The sequence below is a fragment of the Antennarius striatus genome, chromosome 3 (assembly GCF_040054535.1).
Source record: "Antennarius striatus isolate MH-2024 chromosome 3, ASM4005453v1, whole genome shotgun sequence".
Taxonomy (NCBI): domain Eukaryota; kingdom Metazoa; phylum Chordata; class Actinopteri; order Lophiiformes; family Antennariidae; genus Antennarius; species Antennarius striatus.
Window position 1 is genome coordinate 19960268 of NC_090778.1, and position 17418 is coordinate 19977685.

Below are 17418 nucleotides of genomic sequence, written 5' to 3' on the forward strand. Positions count from 1 at the left end.
AAATCCAGTCTGACCCGAACCGAGCCCGACGTTATTAAAACCCAACCCGACCCGAACGTAGTTATTGACATTTTGAGACCGACCCGGCCCGAATTTCGGGCTTGGATTCGGGCTTAGGATCTTACCTCTACTTTCAGTGCGTATACGATCGGAAAGGTAAAGTGACAGGAGAAAATACAGCTGACACACGGAGGGAACTGAGCAGGTACCGTAGATGGATGTTTCTCATACAGCGCCTTCTATGTTTTACTTAAATGATTTATTTTATAAGGGTATTCCTTAGTTTAATACCCATAGATCATTTGAGATATATAATATATAAATATATATTTATTTAAAAAGAATTGGGCCGGGTCGGGCTTGGATCTTAAGATCTTAAGCCCTACCCGACTCCAAAAAAAATCAAGCCCGACCCAACCCGAGCCGAAAGTAATTGCTGACTGTTTGAGCCCAACCCGACCCGAATTTCGTGTCGGGTCGGCCCGAACTCGGGTTCGACCCGACCCGATCTTACCGCTATACCAAATACACACAAGATTGGATTTTTTTTCCCTTTTATATAAAGGACTGTAAACAAAAAATTGTGTGTAATGTGTCCTGAAGTCCTTTTTATCCCCTCACAAGTCTCCTTTCACACCATGCAGCCTCGTTTCTGGCGGACATTACTGGAGAGGAAAGGTGTGAAGAAAAGAAGTGTTAGACCATGCAGTCCTATCAGGGGCAGCTGGTTGAGAATGCCAATAAAAAGGCAGAGTGTGTCAGCATACCCCTGTGCAGTAGACTGACACACACACACACACGCACGCATGCACGCACGCACACACACACACACACACACACACACACACACTAATGGTAGCACTCTGACAACAGTGAGTGATAGCTTTGTCCCTTCAAAACTGACAGCAGGTCTCTGCTGCTTCCAAAAAGCCCATTTTAAAAGCTTCACCTTGGTCCCAACATCTCAGAGTGATAGAAAGTAATCTAAAGTTTGGCTAAGATTGACTCAGCAGCACTGGAATCAATGGCGATGTGCAGTGACAGGGAGCCTCAAAGAAATGAGATAACAAAGCCCTGTGTCTTCTTATCTTAGTGAAAAAAAAACATGTAACACCTGAGGCCACTCTCAGGGCTGTCAAATAACTGAGGGAGAGAAAAGCACTGAAACCTAATGGCCTCGAACACATTTGCTGAAAGAAAAACAAGCTTAAGAAATGAAATGTTTTATCAATTTATCATCCACCAAAATTAAACACCCTGCAACATTTAGACAGAGTGAGAGAAGTGATGTAACAGTGCACTTCCATTTTCCAGGTTCTAAATATAGCCTCATCTTTTTCTCCACCTGGTCTTTGAGGCACACTAGTAACTGAAATGGTTTAAGACACATATTTTTCATTTCCTTTCTGGTTTGGGTTTTTGATTCTTTGCACTCATACATCTCATACATCTGAGGTTATTTGTGCCGAGGACACGATACCCTGAGCATTTAAAAATGTAGGACGGCAGTTTGGTGCATCAATTAGTGCGTCACTCCTAAGATTTCCTATGCATTAACTCTTACGTATGCAGACTAAAAGCATAGTGATCAATAAAAATGCTGATGGTAGCAATAAGCCTAATGCAGTGAAGCCTCCTAGAGAGAGAAAAAAACCCCCAATAATGTTCCTCATGCAGCCTCAGAGCACTATGGAGTGTGATCGACATGGACTTTGCGACCCAAATAAAATTAACACATATTTACATCATCCTATAAATGTTTTCAACATAAATATACACAACTACTGACATGTTTTGTCATTTCTCTTTTTTAGTAATACTCTGCTTGTACATCATAAGTATGGGAGGGAGGGATGGATGGATGGATGGACCATCGCAAGAGCTCCTTTGGACTTATGCATAAATTATGATGAAGTGTATATTTACTATGATGAAAAAGTGGGGTAAAATTCTGCCTCGAGTTTAGATTGATCCTGACATGTTCAGCTCCTATTTTCAGACACTTATCCTCCATTCAGATAATCACCAAATTGTTGTCTCAACGTTGTATTTATAACAGCCATTTAACCCACAAAGACAATATATTTCAGAAAAATGAATCACAGCTTTCTCACATTTCTCTCATATCAGTGAAGAAGGGGATTCAAACGAGAATGGAAGAACCTAAAGTGTCATTCTTGTAATATGAGTTAACACATATTATCTTCCCATTTCCTGTGTCATATGTGACTAAATTTGCTATATTTAACATTTATGAAATTATAGTAACAAGCGATTTAAATATCAACTTATCGTATTAAGTACTTATGCATGCGTGGGTTAAATAATCACCGCTGAATTTCTGAACCTGAGAGCGCATCAGAAGATGAACGGGTTAAACCGAGAGGCTGCATCATCCAAGTCAAGGCAGCAGTGGCTGTGGCTAATGTTAGTACACCCGAAAGAACCACTGATTATTGACACAACTGGGATATATTTAGTGTATGTGGGGGGAATGACATGATCATTTTGGTAAAATTCATTAACATTTAGCCTTTAGCCTTGCTCCAACCTTTCTACAAGTGTGAGCATGTCTACACTTCATTTGACCTCACATAATAAAACAATAGTGCATAAACCCTTTAACCTTTACTGAGACAATTTACAATATGCAAGTACAATAGTGATAGTGATAACAGCAACATAGCAGGCAGTGTTTCTACTTCAGATTAGTGACATGCTGCAATGTGTGAACAGTCCAAATAGTGTTTGTTCGTTTTCTCATATGTTTGGGTTGAGTCAAGTCTGCAGACAGCCAGCTGCCCTCAGGTATTTGAACAGCTTCCTCCTTTGAAGCAATGTTAGCATTTCAACATACCTGGTGACGTTTTCTTTCTTTTTCAATTCATATTCTCCAGCAGAAAATTAACTGTCAGATTAACTTATTTATTGCAGTGTCACACATCTGAAGTCCCAGTTTATAGAGTTTGATATAAGACAACCTAAAGGTCAGCCCTAGACTGGATACACAAGTGGATGCATTTCCTGCAGTTATGTCCCGACAACACTCCTTCGATGTCCTTGCTTTAAAGGTCAATTAATGATGCTATATTTATTCAGAATTTATTTATACACACACACACACACACACACACACACACACACACACACACACACACACACACACAAACAAAACACAAAACACACAGCGGTACCTCTACTTACGAAATTAATTGGTTCTGAATGAAATTTCTTAAGCAGAAAAATTTGTAAGTAGAGACGTGTTTTCCATGCAAATGCCTTACTCCATTCCAAGCCCCCCGCAAATTCAGACATAAATGTTTTATAAAGCATAAAAATGCATCTAACATGTAACCAATACATGTTACAATGAGATGATTAGACGATAAATACCTTTGTCCTCATTGTTTTTTGCCCTCTTTGGTTCATGCGCTACTTGCCTCACCATGCTGAACAACAGAGTGAATTCCAGTCATCCTTTTGAACTTTGCCAACCACCCACGCAATGCCTTAAACCCCCCGTGTTTTATGGCTTCCTTTTGTTTTAATAACGTGGCGATTGTAGATGCATTACGGCCATATTCTTTGGCAAGATCAACCAAACAGATCTCTTTTCCATGCTTTTCTATTATCTCTTGCTTTGTTTGTACGGACAAAAAAACTCTTTTCTTCGTCCTTTCTTTCCCTCTTTTCTTCGCCACTTTCTTGGGGTCCATAGCGAATACTCAAAACGTTAATATATTTGCGTAAAACTATCAGAACAAGTCATGGGTCGAGGGCCGAATGACGAGGACGCTACATAGACACCTATCTAGCTACACATAGAGGTTCCTCTTAGCCAATGGGATGCCAGGATTCTAGGTAATAGCCAATGGCAGAGCAGCTATAAGAACGTTGCATTCAGGAACCTTTGGGAGCTGCGAGTATCAGCCAATACTGTATTTTTACCTTTCGTATCTTGAAATTTCTTTCGTAACAAGAGGCAATACTTTCCTGTTGAGGCGTTTCATAACTTGAAAATTTCGTAATAAGAGACGTTCATAAATAGAGGTACCACTGTATGTATATATATATATATATATATATATATATATATATATATATATATATATATATATATATATATATATATATATATATATATATATATATATACACACACGTGAAAGGTCCAGGGCTATTTGTGACTGAAAAGAACACAGAATTGTGGTAAAAAATGTGGTAATGTGAAGCATGTGCTTGCTTGTATACTGAGAAGAATAAAGGCAAAGAAAAACAGTTAACAGACTGACAGCGACACAACTAGCCCCTGCCATTCGCTGGATGAGTTTAATATGTTTTGCATGAGTAGCATTAAAAACTCAAACCACTGTTTAAAAAAAAATGAAGGAAATATGGGCATTGTTCATATTCCAACAGCTCGGTGCGATGATATCAGCTATTCCTTTGTGTCCCTCCTAGTTTCCAACATATCTCTGAGACAACGATTCCCATAAGATACTCAACCTACGTATGACTAATCAAAAAAAACAACAACACAGCACTTCCATTGAGGTGTTTTTCCAGCCTGTTCTGCTTTTGAAAAGTTTTCTCAATTGGAGTTATTTCTGACTGGCCTTTGTGGATTAACATGAGCATTTAGAGTGGGAGAAAATGACAGGAAACGTCTGGCCCCCTCGACAATAAATTTTCCCTGAGCTGAGCTGGGAAAGAGCTACACAGGACTGGGCTAGGTTTAGCTAACCTTGATGGAGCAGAAACCACAAAAATGACTGGTACCTCACCCCCCTGCCCTGCTTTCACTTTTTACGTGCTTTAAATTGCCACGCACATACTATACCATCTTTGTGTGCAGAAACATGTAAACACAGAAAAATAGTGAACAAATTTTACACGTGTCAACCCCAATGAGAAATACTCACCATATCCAGGAGTGTCTTCTAAAGGGAAAATGGCCCAGATGCATCATGGACCTATCAATGGGAACACCAGGACAGTGTCCACGCTTCATAAGGACGCTTTGTCAGAGGTGGTCGCTCCACTGGAAACCTTTCAGTCTATGAGCCTCTAGAGGTAACTAGCAAACTACCTGAAGACACTGTCCCACAGTATCCACAGGTCCCAGCACAGCATGTAGTGTCCCAGACCTGTCTACCAGTGAACAGCCCAGTCTGAACTTTCAACATCACACGTTTGGTCCTACTGCATCATTACAAAAAGACTTGGTTTGCATCAAAAAAAAATTACATGGCACTATAACATCCACAGGGTAAGTGAAGAAAAATGCAAGCCACAATCAGATCAGTCAAAAAAAAAAGAGAGGGAAGAGAGACGGAAGAAGACTTGAGCTCAGCGTGAAAGTTGTCTTTAAGGAAGAGAGTCACAGCGGCACAAGCTCACAGGCGGCCGCCCGGCAGGACCAGCCAAGCTCTCCGGTCGCTGCTCTTTTTTCCGTGGGATTCTTCCAGCAAAGGTTTGGAAATTACTGTTCCGCATCCACATGGTTAACCGGTTCAGGGATTCATTCTTCCGGTAGAAATGCCTTTTATTTGACAGCCACCGACGCTGTTTGGAGACGCAGCGGTAGTCACACCAGCATGACAGAGCATGTTACACACAGAGTCATTCGCACACACTCCCATTCGCTATTCAACCCTCTCAGCTTTGTCTCTCTCTCTCACTTTCTATCTCCCTCGGTTCAATCCTTTCACAATCTCCCAGCAAGGGAAGTGAGGAAATAAGGAGAGGAACCCCCCTCCCACCAAAAGAAAAGAAAAAGAAAAAAAAAGAAAAACAAAACAAAACAGTGACGCCGCTCCTCACAATCTCTCTTCTCAGTCCCACTCTCGCTCATCGTTCTCCCCCGCCCTCCCTTCTCTCCCCCCAGTCAGTGGGATGTCCTGACCCTGTTAAAGAGGTGTGTCTGCTGATCCTCTTACCACACACTGTTCCACTTCCAAGCCTACACATGCACAGTTCAAACACACATACACACACACACACACACACACACACACACACAAAGGAGTGATGATATTCACACAAAAAGCCTCTACAAAGGTCATGTCAGAAACATGTTCACAGAATACCTCTGTGAACTTCTGCTGCACTTTTATTTTTAAGCAATGCACGTTTGTCTCTATGATATCCTTCACTAGTCATATAAATGTGACCTTGTCACCCTCCATCTGTCTCTCGTGTCCACTTGCATGCCAAGGAACCATGAAATTTCAAAACCACCTCACAAAACGCCATATCATTTTCCCCCATACATGTGTGTATGTGAACAGGTTGTCCATGTGAACACATGCAGTGGGACTCAGGGCATTTTTGTTTCAAGAAACTTGTTATGCAGGATGTCACTGCCATTGCTGTGGTATAATATATTCCGCTGTCCTTACGCCAGCAGCTGTGGGATCCAGACAAGAGTCAGCAATCCTGCCTGAAACCCAAACGGCAATTTAAGAGTGAATGTCACTGTGTCTTTAATGTCTATCAACTTATGAAGACAAAAATCACAGCAAATCTTTAAAACCTTCGTATTTGTCGATTTGCATCTGTATGGGCACATTCTTGCACACACATATATCAATTTCAGCATGCGCAAGCGCCTTTAGCATGGATATTATGAGTCGAGGTCACCGTTAGCGCACTAAGATTGTGTCAGTGTGTGTGTTTCACATTAAAAGCCATAGCTGTGGCTTAGCTCCAGTTGCTGTGGTTTTGAAAAACAGGATCCATCACTGCTTCTTACACACATCCTGCCCGAGACACACGTCAGCAGCCTCTCAACTCCTGCCAAAAGTCAAACCACCTTGCAGCCTCTGTAAGCCTGCAGCGTCAGCCACAATAGCCACTCCTGAATAGGGTGGAGGAGCCACGACTGTTGAGGAACATGTTTTCAGGAAAATTAAAATAAATGCAGCTCTCAGGGGGGAATGTGGATGAGTTTGTGTGAGTAAGGTGGAGACAAGGTTGACAATTCAGGCACCAACCAGGAAAAACAAAATAAATTTAAGGGCCTTCAAAAGTTAAACAAGGAAGTAGCGAGATGCACCTATTTAAAAAACAACAACCTGTCCCTCTGTTGTACCTTGAAAACCCTTTTTAGAAATGGGAACTGAAACTAAAAAGAAAAGAGACTCTGGATGTTCTGTCAGTGTGTACCACATGCATGTAATAATGTACAATATTAGTTGTTGCTTTGGGAATGGTTGGCCCCCGCTCTACTAAGTACTGGACGGCTGTCACGACTCATGCAACAAGGAAAGAATAGAGAAAAGGAAAAACAGAGATGATAAAGGCAGAAAATTTATGTAAAAAATTGGAGAGGGGGCGAGAGCATAAGAGAAAAATACAGTTGTATCGAGGGGATGGGGTGGGGAGTTGAAGTTTTCATGCCACACTTGAAACAACACGTGCCTGACAGAGAACTGACACAACAGAATATTACAGCCATGAGAGAGAATTAAATCATCGTCCTCTGTGACCGTGCTTGTGAAAAGAGTCGCCATCTACACAATAACCCATCTTTCAGTCCGACATTGTTCTCCGCAACCAGACATTTGGAAGGGAGAAGCTGGATTACACAGCAGGACAAGAATATATTGATGTTACACATGCAAACATGTTAAAAAGCACAGCAGCACATATATTTGGTGGTAAAACCTTACACATTCAGACAGGAAAGAAAATATTTCCAGACGCTGGGAGTGATCTGGGCCCTCATGCTGTTCCTTTGAGGCAAGCTAACTGTCCATCACTCTGTTTGTCACTGTGAAAATGCCTTGGGCCCAGTCCCTCTCCTTGCCATTCACAAATGGTTTTGCAATGGCATTTGAGCAAAGGTTAACTCATTCCCCCTTTGAATCAGATATTTGTAATTACATTCCAACATCTAATGGGGACGTGGAAGCTTGGAGGGCCATTTCTAGAACATGAAGAATGTTTAAGTGTCAAAAATTAATCACTTGTGTAGTGGAGAGGAGGTTTTTTGACTCTTGTATTTAAAGGCTCATAAAGAAACATGTACCCTAACTTTCCACCAATTAATTTCTTCAATTTTGAAAACATGAGAAGTAGGCTGCAAATGTATTCAGTTAAATAAATGTATACTTGAGATTTAAATTTACAGAATGCAAAACTACACGTTATACATACCATCCATCCATCCATCTGACATCCAATTACCCCTTGCAGTTTGGCAGGGTGATGGGGGGCTACTCCATTGCGTAATACCCCCAGTCAGAGTCAGCAGGTCTCCTCATCTGCTGAACACTGCCTGAAAAAAACCCTGTTTTGCCTTGACGTGTCCTGAACTGCTTGTAACAACTGCCCAGTTGTCCTTCTTTGTCCCCAAACTCCTACCACGCCCATGTCTGTTTTTGCGATGCAACCTTCTTGGCCTCAAGTTACCTCCACTAGCTTCTGCATCGTGAAACCCTTGGGCTACTTAAACCTGAAAGTCTTGCTTCAGCTTCAGAGCGTACTGTGGTTACCAACTGAACAGACAACAACAGCCTTGTTATCACGGCACCTGCCGAATTCTTGTGTAACAGAGAAGGTGGGAGATGGGAGAGAGGGCTTTGGCTAGATGTCTAACTTCACCCTACATGCTGGGGGACACTGGGTGCGCCTGGCCATCTTTGGTGCCATCTGATCTGACTCAAAGCAGAAGGTGACCAGATGACCAATTTGCACTCCTCACCTTTGTATTATCATCATGTACATCCAGAAATCTGACGATGAAGTCATAAAATCAAGCGACAGCTTTCGGCTTAAGGCCAATTATTCTCTGAGGAATCACCTTAACCCAAATCATTATTAGAGACTAAACCAGCAATCATTTATAAATTCATTGAATCAGACGGTGGGTCAAGTACCATAGTAAAAGTCATCAAAACCATTCAAAAGAAAAACAAAAACAAAACAAAAACACCATTGTAAACTGTGACATCTATTTTGACTGCTTCATGAGACCGCTCTCCCAGAGCGGACCCAGATGGGAACGATCTGAAATATCAATGGTGCATAACCTTGGGCAATCTCCACTACACCATCTGCTGAAGACGAAGCTCAGTAACATTTGGTGCAATGAGCTTTGCCCGGCTCTTCCATTGATACCTTCATTATCTCATTACATCACTATGTATGTATTAAACAGGATGTTAGTACTTGTAACATAATAATAATAATCATAATAATCTCTATTGGGGAAATTCTCTTAACACTTCACACTTCTCACTCAAGTACATATATGTGTCAATTACAGCACTTGGTTACAGGTTACAGGCCCCTGAAACAGACAGCACACTAGGGGCCTCTAGGCATGTAATTAGTAGATACAGAGAAGTACATATAGCGGTACAGGGGAGGCGGAGTGACAGGTCGCGTGAAGAAATCGCGCCCAAATGAGCATCCTGTAGGGGGGACGGCGCCTTGCTCAAGGACGCCTCGGCAGTGGCTGGGAGGTGAGCCGACACCTCCCACTGTCAGCTCACACTCCGATGGATGTCCTGGCGGGAGCTGGACTCGGACTCCCGATGGCTGGGCGATCCTGTCTTCAAGACAATTGATCTACCGCTGAGCCACTGCCGCCCCAACATCCTGTAACATCCTGTAGTCTGGGACTTCAGGCTAGAAAAAGAACAATGAAAACCAAAATACTGGGCAATAAATGCTATTTTAGTCTTTTAGCACATCAGCAAACTGATAAAATCAATATGAATAGAGACACTGTTGATTGTATTGTTTATACCTGCTCTTTTTCTGCTGATATGTGAAAATGTTTGAACATGCACTGGAATAACCCTAAATGCCATATTGTTGAATTTAATCTAATTTGTTCATCATTTTGTAATTTGAGAGGAAATGTGGAGGATGTTAAACGACAGAGTAACAAAGATTGGTTTGAGATGTCTATTTGTTAAAACGTTTGCTCCAATTAAATGTAACATCATGATGAATTCCCTGAGTTATTAATTGCCTCCACTCATTCCAGGCCAGTGTTTGTTTCTACAGAGAGATGAATGCGGAACGAATCGTTTGTCTCTAAGTGCCTGTTGTGGTTTTCACGTATGAGGTGTGTGGATGTTTCTCTCGGCTAAGGCACCGAAAGATTTTGAATAGCAACAAGCTGAATCCCAATGTTATACCTAGAGTATATAATCTCACTACTGACTTGTCAAACTTCTTAACCTTGTTGTGGAGGCGTACAGTTATCTCCCACTCTTTTCCCTTAAATATCTGTATCCCATTCAACACCCTCCACCTCCATTCTCAGCCATGGTGTCTCTCTTGCTCAACCCCTCCAAAAATAGACTTTTCCTGCATTGCACCAATGTTGTGTCACTGTTGCAGCCAAGGCACTCGATTGGCTCCCACTCCACTGTCTGACTAGTCTGAGCTTTAATCACAGCACTGAATGGACTGAGTTTCTGTCTTGGGGTGATTAGTAATTCCTCTGAGGGATTTAATGACCCAACGATGACCTCTGACGATATGCTAATTGTTGTGGGCTCATGGGTAAATGCATCTTGCTGAATGGTTAAAACTTTAAGTTCAATCATGCTCAGTGTAGCTTTTAGGCAGGTTGCTTAATTTTTATCATGTGAAGTTGAGAAAAACAAAATGTTTATTTATGCTCACATGACATTTTATTTGCATTTAGGCTGTGATCACACGTTTTAAACAATATATATTACTCCCTGGGCAACAAGGCAATAGTAGCAGTCTGTATTGCTTGTTGATGGGATGTGAACTGAATGGTTGAGGAGTGAGACACAGATGGCCTTCCCACCCTTGTCTGTTGCATAGCTCCCATGACATTTAAAAGTCAAATCTACAAGCCCCCCTCCTCTTCATCCACACCTCATCCTCACCACCTGCCAACCCACTAGATGGAGACTGGTGGCTTGACGCCTAGGAATGGAAAAGACAAACGGCTGAGGACCCTGTGAAAACTAAATATTTTTATTACATTAGGTCCTCCAAAGACAGAAGATAGAAGAAACTTCAAGGAATATTCTGTAAGATGCACATGAGATTAGCAATACAGTAAAGGAAGTTAACTGTTACTACAGATCATTTGTAAGCCTTGATTCATTTGTGTGGCACCCAGTCCACAAGGACATCATAACGTCATCCTCAGATGAACAAAAACTAACCCATAAACTGTCCAACAGAGGCGACAACAACAAAAGACAACAATGGAAAGTCTGCTAAACAGATCATACTCAAACACAAAGTCATTTTTGTCCAGAAGTGACTGACGTCATTGTGTGTTTACCTCTCAATTTTGCATATGTTGACTTGTGTTTGCAAACATACAAATGTGAATGCCTGCGTATGTAACGTGAGCTGGCTTGTGCAATGCATGCAGATGTGTTCCTGTCCCTCCCTGACGTTTGATGAGTTGCACGTAAAGATGAGACAATGATTGCATTCCGCCAACACCACAGCCACGTGATAGATCGGTCTCTGAGAGGTGTATAAGCAGTTGAAGTAAACATGTTGGTTTTCTGACAATAAAACACAATCTTATGGCTTCCCTACACAACAGGGTTTCCAGGTTTCTCCCCACCAAAATAACCATTTCCAGTTATTTGATTTATTTGATGACCACCATTTTGGAGAAACCCTGGATTTCCAGTTCCATTTGCTGCATTTTATTATTTCCATTAATGATTTATAAACTTTCAGCATTTTTCCATTTTCTTTTTAAATTTAGTTATTTTGGATGAGATGGGGAGGGGTTAACCTCCAACCCTCAGTGAAAAGGCAACACATCAACAAGGAATAACCAAACAAAACGCATAACCAAAGCTCTCAATGCTCCGACGGGCCGAAACATTTCCCACAAATCCTGAGTCCTATGACAAGGACAACACTTCCCCTTTTCCTGGAAACTAAACACCACATGTGTCAAACTCAAGGCCCGGGGGCCAAATGTGGCCCGCCACATCATTTTAAATGGCCCGCGAGAGCATAAAAAAAAGGTCAGAGTCTCTAAATAAATAGATAAAAAGTGTGCTTTGACCAGAAATTACATTTCCCACAATGCAGTAATTGAGCCCATTTTAACTGTGACAAAAATGCTTTCAATAAAGTTAATGTCCTAACATCAACTTGTGGTTGATGTTATTTTTCATTCATTGGATAGTTTAGTCCTTCACTGATGAAGTTCTGTGGGTTTCATGTTTGTAACTTGAATAAGTAAGAAATTCAGGGTTATTTAACATTAATTAGTAGTTATATTTATTTTACATTATAGTGTGTTACATTTACTTACATTTCTAAGTTACATCTGGCCCTTTGAGGCCAGCCATGATGATGATATGGTCCTAGATGAAAATCAGTTGGACACCCCTGCTATAAGCCATCCTGACATCCATATTTGTTGAAAATCGTCAGAGAAATGTGGTTTCGGATTAACCTGGCACAGCAAATAGAAGCACTGAATAAATATGTTCCCCATTCAGCTGTAGTATGCCCATCACTGGAAGGTATTTGTCCCATTTGTCAGACTTGAGAGGAAAATTACACCCTCACATATGCTATTATTTAGCCCACTGATCTTTAGCACATCCAAGGAATACACACAATCAGTCACCATCGGCTATTGTAGTGGATGATCGATTTAACTCCTACTTGTACAATGATACAGAATTTAGAACTTGTTTTGTTTGTTTCTGTTTTTTCTTCAGGGTAAGGCTTAGTACATTTCATTAGACCAATTAGAATTTATGCAAATATAAATGATTGTTTGCTTCTGTTACCGCTTTGCCCAGTGTCAATTAAGTTCTCCGAAACCGCACCCAAATTTTTACGACGAAACAGGAGGAATTTCAAATTGTTCAGTTGATATTATCCTGTTATCAAACCTCAAACTGTTTGAGCTGTTTGGATAGGAATGTCAAGGTTAAAAGAGATGACTGTCCACGATTATTTGCATTATATTTTTCCATTTTTTGTAAAGAGATAGTTTTGGGGTTAAAGATGTGAGCCACACACAAAACCATAAAGAAGTTGTATAATTCAGCATGTGACTTCTGCTGCAAAAACAGCACACAAACAGTGAGCTTCCCACAGGGATCAACTATCACATTGCTGCAGTCATTAAAACTGTCCATAAAGGTGATGGGTGTGTCATGCTGGCAAACAATTGCTCCCTTTTACTATTAGATGGCTGATTTTCATGGTATACCTATGTACAATGACTCACCTACTGCAGTTTGGTTTGTGCACCGTCAGCCACTATGTAAAAGGAAAATAATATGTATAAATATGTAATATTTAGTAGTTACTGTTTATAAATTAGATGTAAAAATTGCTCATTACATAAATCTAAAGGAGTGTTTTTTATGAGAGCGAGCATCACATTGATTCGGAAAACAATCTGGTCGTACCGACAGCATCGCAGCTTTTCTAACTTAACCAAAAACAAAAAGTCAAACTTTCTTTATTTGTCATTATACACACACAGAGGATGGGACAACAAAATGTCATGGCCAGATGAATAGTTGGTCCAGAGCTGCTGCACCCCGGGCACGCCGACACTACGGTCAAACATGACCTAATATTCCCTAGATGCATGTTTTTCCTGTTTTTCGAGCGTGTCTCTTTCAGCACGATGTTAGTGTCGCTAATTTTGACTTCTACTTCAGCGGTGCAATCAGCTGATCAGGAGTTGTCTAACATGAGGTCACCTCTTGAACAGGTTACTCACCTTCTTGATTACAAGAAGCTGACCGAACTTTCGGCTCTACTGTGTTTGCAGGACAGTGTCTGTAATGTCCAGCAATTTTACTGCTCTTGGTTAAATTGTCAACAAAGCTGCTGTCACGGAGTCACTGTGATTCCACTCTACATGACGCTTGCAGCACGACTCACGGCATCTGCTCCAATGTGGTAAACTCCTTGTATACTGGGCTCTTGTTGCCATGACAGGTGTCGATTGTGGTGGGTCAGGGGTAAGGGTGTCAGAGTAAACCAATCAGTGTGTTGACCAACTCATTGGCCATCTGTGATTAAATTATGAGAGGATATTGGGACCAAACAGCAATTACATTTTTTAAAATGTGTCACCACCGTATTCCCTAAAGGATACATGCATAAGCCCTTTAGCAGATCTGTAGTGCACAAACAGAGAAAACTGCTGCTGATTTAAATTCATTCCCTCTCATCTACCTCTTCTGCTAGCACCTTCTCTCTATTTCTCTTCATAAGAAAGGTAATATCTCCTCAGTGTATATAACTGAATTTTCTTACAAGTGACAAGTATAAAAAAATGTACTCATAAAAAGAAGTCTTTTATCTCCAACTCCAGCTATATCGCAGGAAAGTATGCAGCAGAGAATGTCTGGATGGGGACGGGTGCAGATAGACAGAGATAGGATACAGGTAGACTAAAAGGAAGGCACAGATGGAAGGAGACAAAGTGAGCAAAAGAGACACAAAAAATGCACAACGGAAAGAATATTGATGGGACACCTCTTCAAGTCATTGTCAGACTCGGTGTTACAATTTCAAGCCCGGCATCGGCAAAAGCCAAAGCGCATAAATTGCAAACAGAACATTGCCAACCTCTCAGCAAACAGACAAAAAAGCATGAAAGAAAAATCTGAGAGGAATGAGGGGAGAAAGAGAGAGTGAGAGAAAGGGTAATAGTGTGAGAACAGCCGCGTTACATAACAGATAGAGCAGCATGGGAGCTACCAGAGGGGAGCTCCTGGGCTTCTGCGAGTCGCAGGATGACGCATTGCCCTCACGCACGCACGCACACACACATGCACACACACAAACACACAGCGTGCTTAATGCAGCAAATGGCACTCATTCATTCTTGTGCTCAATACAAGAGAAGCCACTCCCATACATTTATAATATTCTACCCGACAGCAGAGCAAGTGACAATACAGTACATTCATTATAACACTCCCAAGTATTCGAGTAGCACAATTGCAACATACAGTACACACTGAGTTTAATCTATAAACTGCTCAAAACTATCGAAGTCCAGAACCACCATTTTAACTCAAAGTCATATTTAAGAGAATGTTGAACTCGTAATTCTTAGATCCGCTGTCTTTTGTGGTCTTACATGGATAATTGGGATTTTACCCACAAACCAAGAGTCAGAAAAAAAGTCTAAATAAAAATGAAATCTTTATTTGGGCCTCTATATGGATTTAGAATGTATGAGTTTGTTCAGTGAAGGAATTTGCCAAGTTCAGCTTGTTTTTTGAATCTGATGTGTGGATTTATTTTTCTTTCCCCTCTACCAGATTTCACTTTCATCAAAGTTAGACAACTGAAATAAGACCACGACAGCTTAAACCAAATTATTGCAATAACATTTGGGGCATCTCTTGAGGTGTTGCTAAACATAAAAAACTCTAACAACCAATCTTGGAAGTTATTTTTACTCCAAGGCTGAAGTGAAAACACACACACACACAGTATGACGACCCTGAGCTGACACAGGATCGATCGATGAGCTCTGAGGAATAAGCAACCTATATTTCTCTCATCTGCAAATGTAAAAATTGGCTGCTGCAGAGCGTTTTGCATTTAACAGGAAATCAATATCATGCAAGTTAATGAGACGGACCCCCGAACCACCGCATCTGATTAGATCAACATATTTGCAGCAAAACACAACACCACCATGAGGTGGATGAAGTGCAAAGACATATGATTCATGGTTTATATTACAGGGATGCTGCAGCATCCTGATTGGTAATGTACTCGAATATTAATTATTGTAATTACCAAAGTAATGCAAGTTGTACTAACAAACACATAATTATTATATGTATCATGAAGTAATGAAGAGCATCATTTAATAAAGATATACAGTAATGGTGAGTGTTGAGTGTAAAAGTTTCTCAATGCCATAAAGATATTTTTTTCAGGTTGACAGACAGTGAAATAAAATAAAATAAAATAAATTCAATCTACATTAATGTTACCTTTCGAAGCATCCAGAGCTCAGATAAAATCTCTATTTGGTTACTTACCTAGAAAGAGATAAGAGATGGAGGGAGACAAGGGGAAAGGGGGGAGGAAGAGAGGAGGTGAGACAGAGAGAGAAGTTATCAGGACGATCTACTGACTGCAGTGAAATGTAATTTGTGTCTAAACAAGCATGGGGCCATATTGTATATGACTCCTGACACCCCCTTCTTGCCCCCGACTGCTTAATGGGCGTGCACACACCCGCCCACACACACACACACACACACACACACACAGTAGAGTAATGATCAATACACCGCAGTGGTGAGAAAACTGCTGTCTCTTTATCTGACTCTCCCCATCCCAACGCAAGTCTATTGATCGAGTTAGAGCTCCCAGAATCTTCCTTTGTCTCATCTCCCATCACACTCTTCACCCTTTTCCAGCCACACATAGAGCCCCCCTCCTCAACAATGTCTGCAAAATTATGCCACAGATGATGTTAAAAGATCTGAAATGATGTAACACAATATGTCATATATGGAAAATGACAACTGACCTCCGCTGAGTGACAGTTTTTGGATTTGTGTTTAACATTTCTGTACAATTAATACTATGGTAGCAAACAACAATATCTGTGGAAGAAGTGGTCCACTGTGAGCAAACAATGTGCAAGTAAATGGGGATCACAGATTTATTTATTATACGGTTTTATTCTGCCTTTTTTGTGCTTGTTTAACTGACCTTAACTGGCCCGTTACATTTATAATGACGGTGATGACTTTATTACTGTGGATGGCCGAAGAATCAAAGGAGACGTGGAGCAGATCCGTTGTGTTTTATTTTTTTCTGTAACACTAAAAGGTGGGGCACATCATATGAGAGCTGGGGTAACGCTGGCATGCCCCTCTCTCCAGCAACAGGATGCCAATAACAATAAAATAATGACATTCAACACAAACAGAAATAGGTCAAATTAAAAGAATAAAAATAAATAACTAAATACAAAACATGTAAAACACTGAACAGATCTTTTTTAAAGCTTTCCTTTTTCTATTTAAACAATCAGTGAAAAATACCTGTAACACAAAAAGGTGGGGCACATCGTATGAGTGCTAGGGTAACGCTATTTACTACAACGTCACATCCGCTGTAGAAAACAATGAAAATAGAATATATTAACAAAAGGTTTCCACAGCATTAAACAAGTGCGACTCGCCCCTCTCTCCAGACCTCCAGCATGTGGATGCCTGGGTGTGTGCACCCCCAATAATTGTCCCACCCAAACACAACGAAATCATGGAACCAAAAACAACATAAATATAAAATTTGGGGAAGTTCATTAAAAAAAATAATAGTAATAATAATTGTACAGTGTGTGTGTGTGTGTGTGTGTGTATATATATATATATATATATATATATATATATATATATATATACATACGCACACACACACACA

General features: G+C 40.7%; 1 protein-coding gene across 2 annotated transcripts in view; it reads right to left on the reverse strand.

The window, feature by feature from the left end:
• pde4d (phosphodiesterase 4D, cAMP-specific) overlaps positions 1-17418 on the reverse strand; it is a 159624-nt gene that overhangs the window by 42694 nt on the left and 99512 nt on the right. Inside the window, exon 1 of one of the 2 annotated variants that reach the window (XM_068311753.1) lies at positions 4923-5759. The exons of the other annotated variant lie outside the window; for it this stretch is intronic. Coding sequence (XP_068167854.1) covers positions 4923-5011 — 89 coding nt within the window. The 5' untranslated portion in view covers positions 5012-5759. Of the gene's footprint in view, positions 1-4922; positions 5760-17418 lie in introns of those variants that run through there. 2 annotated transcript variants of the gene reach the window in all.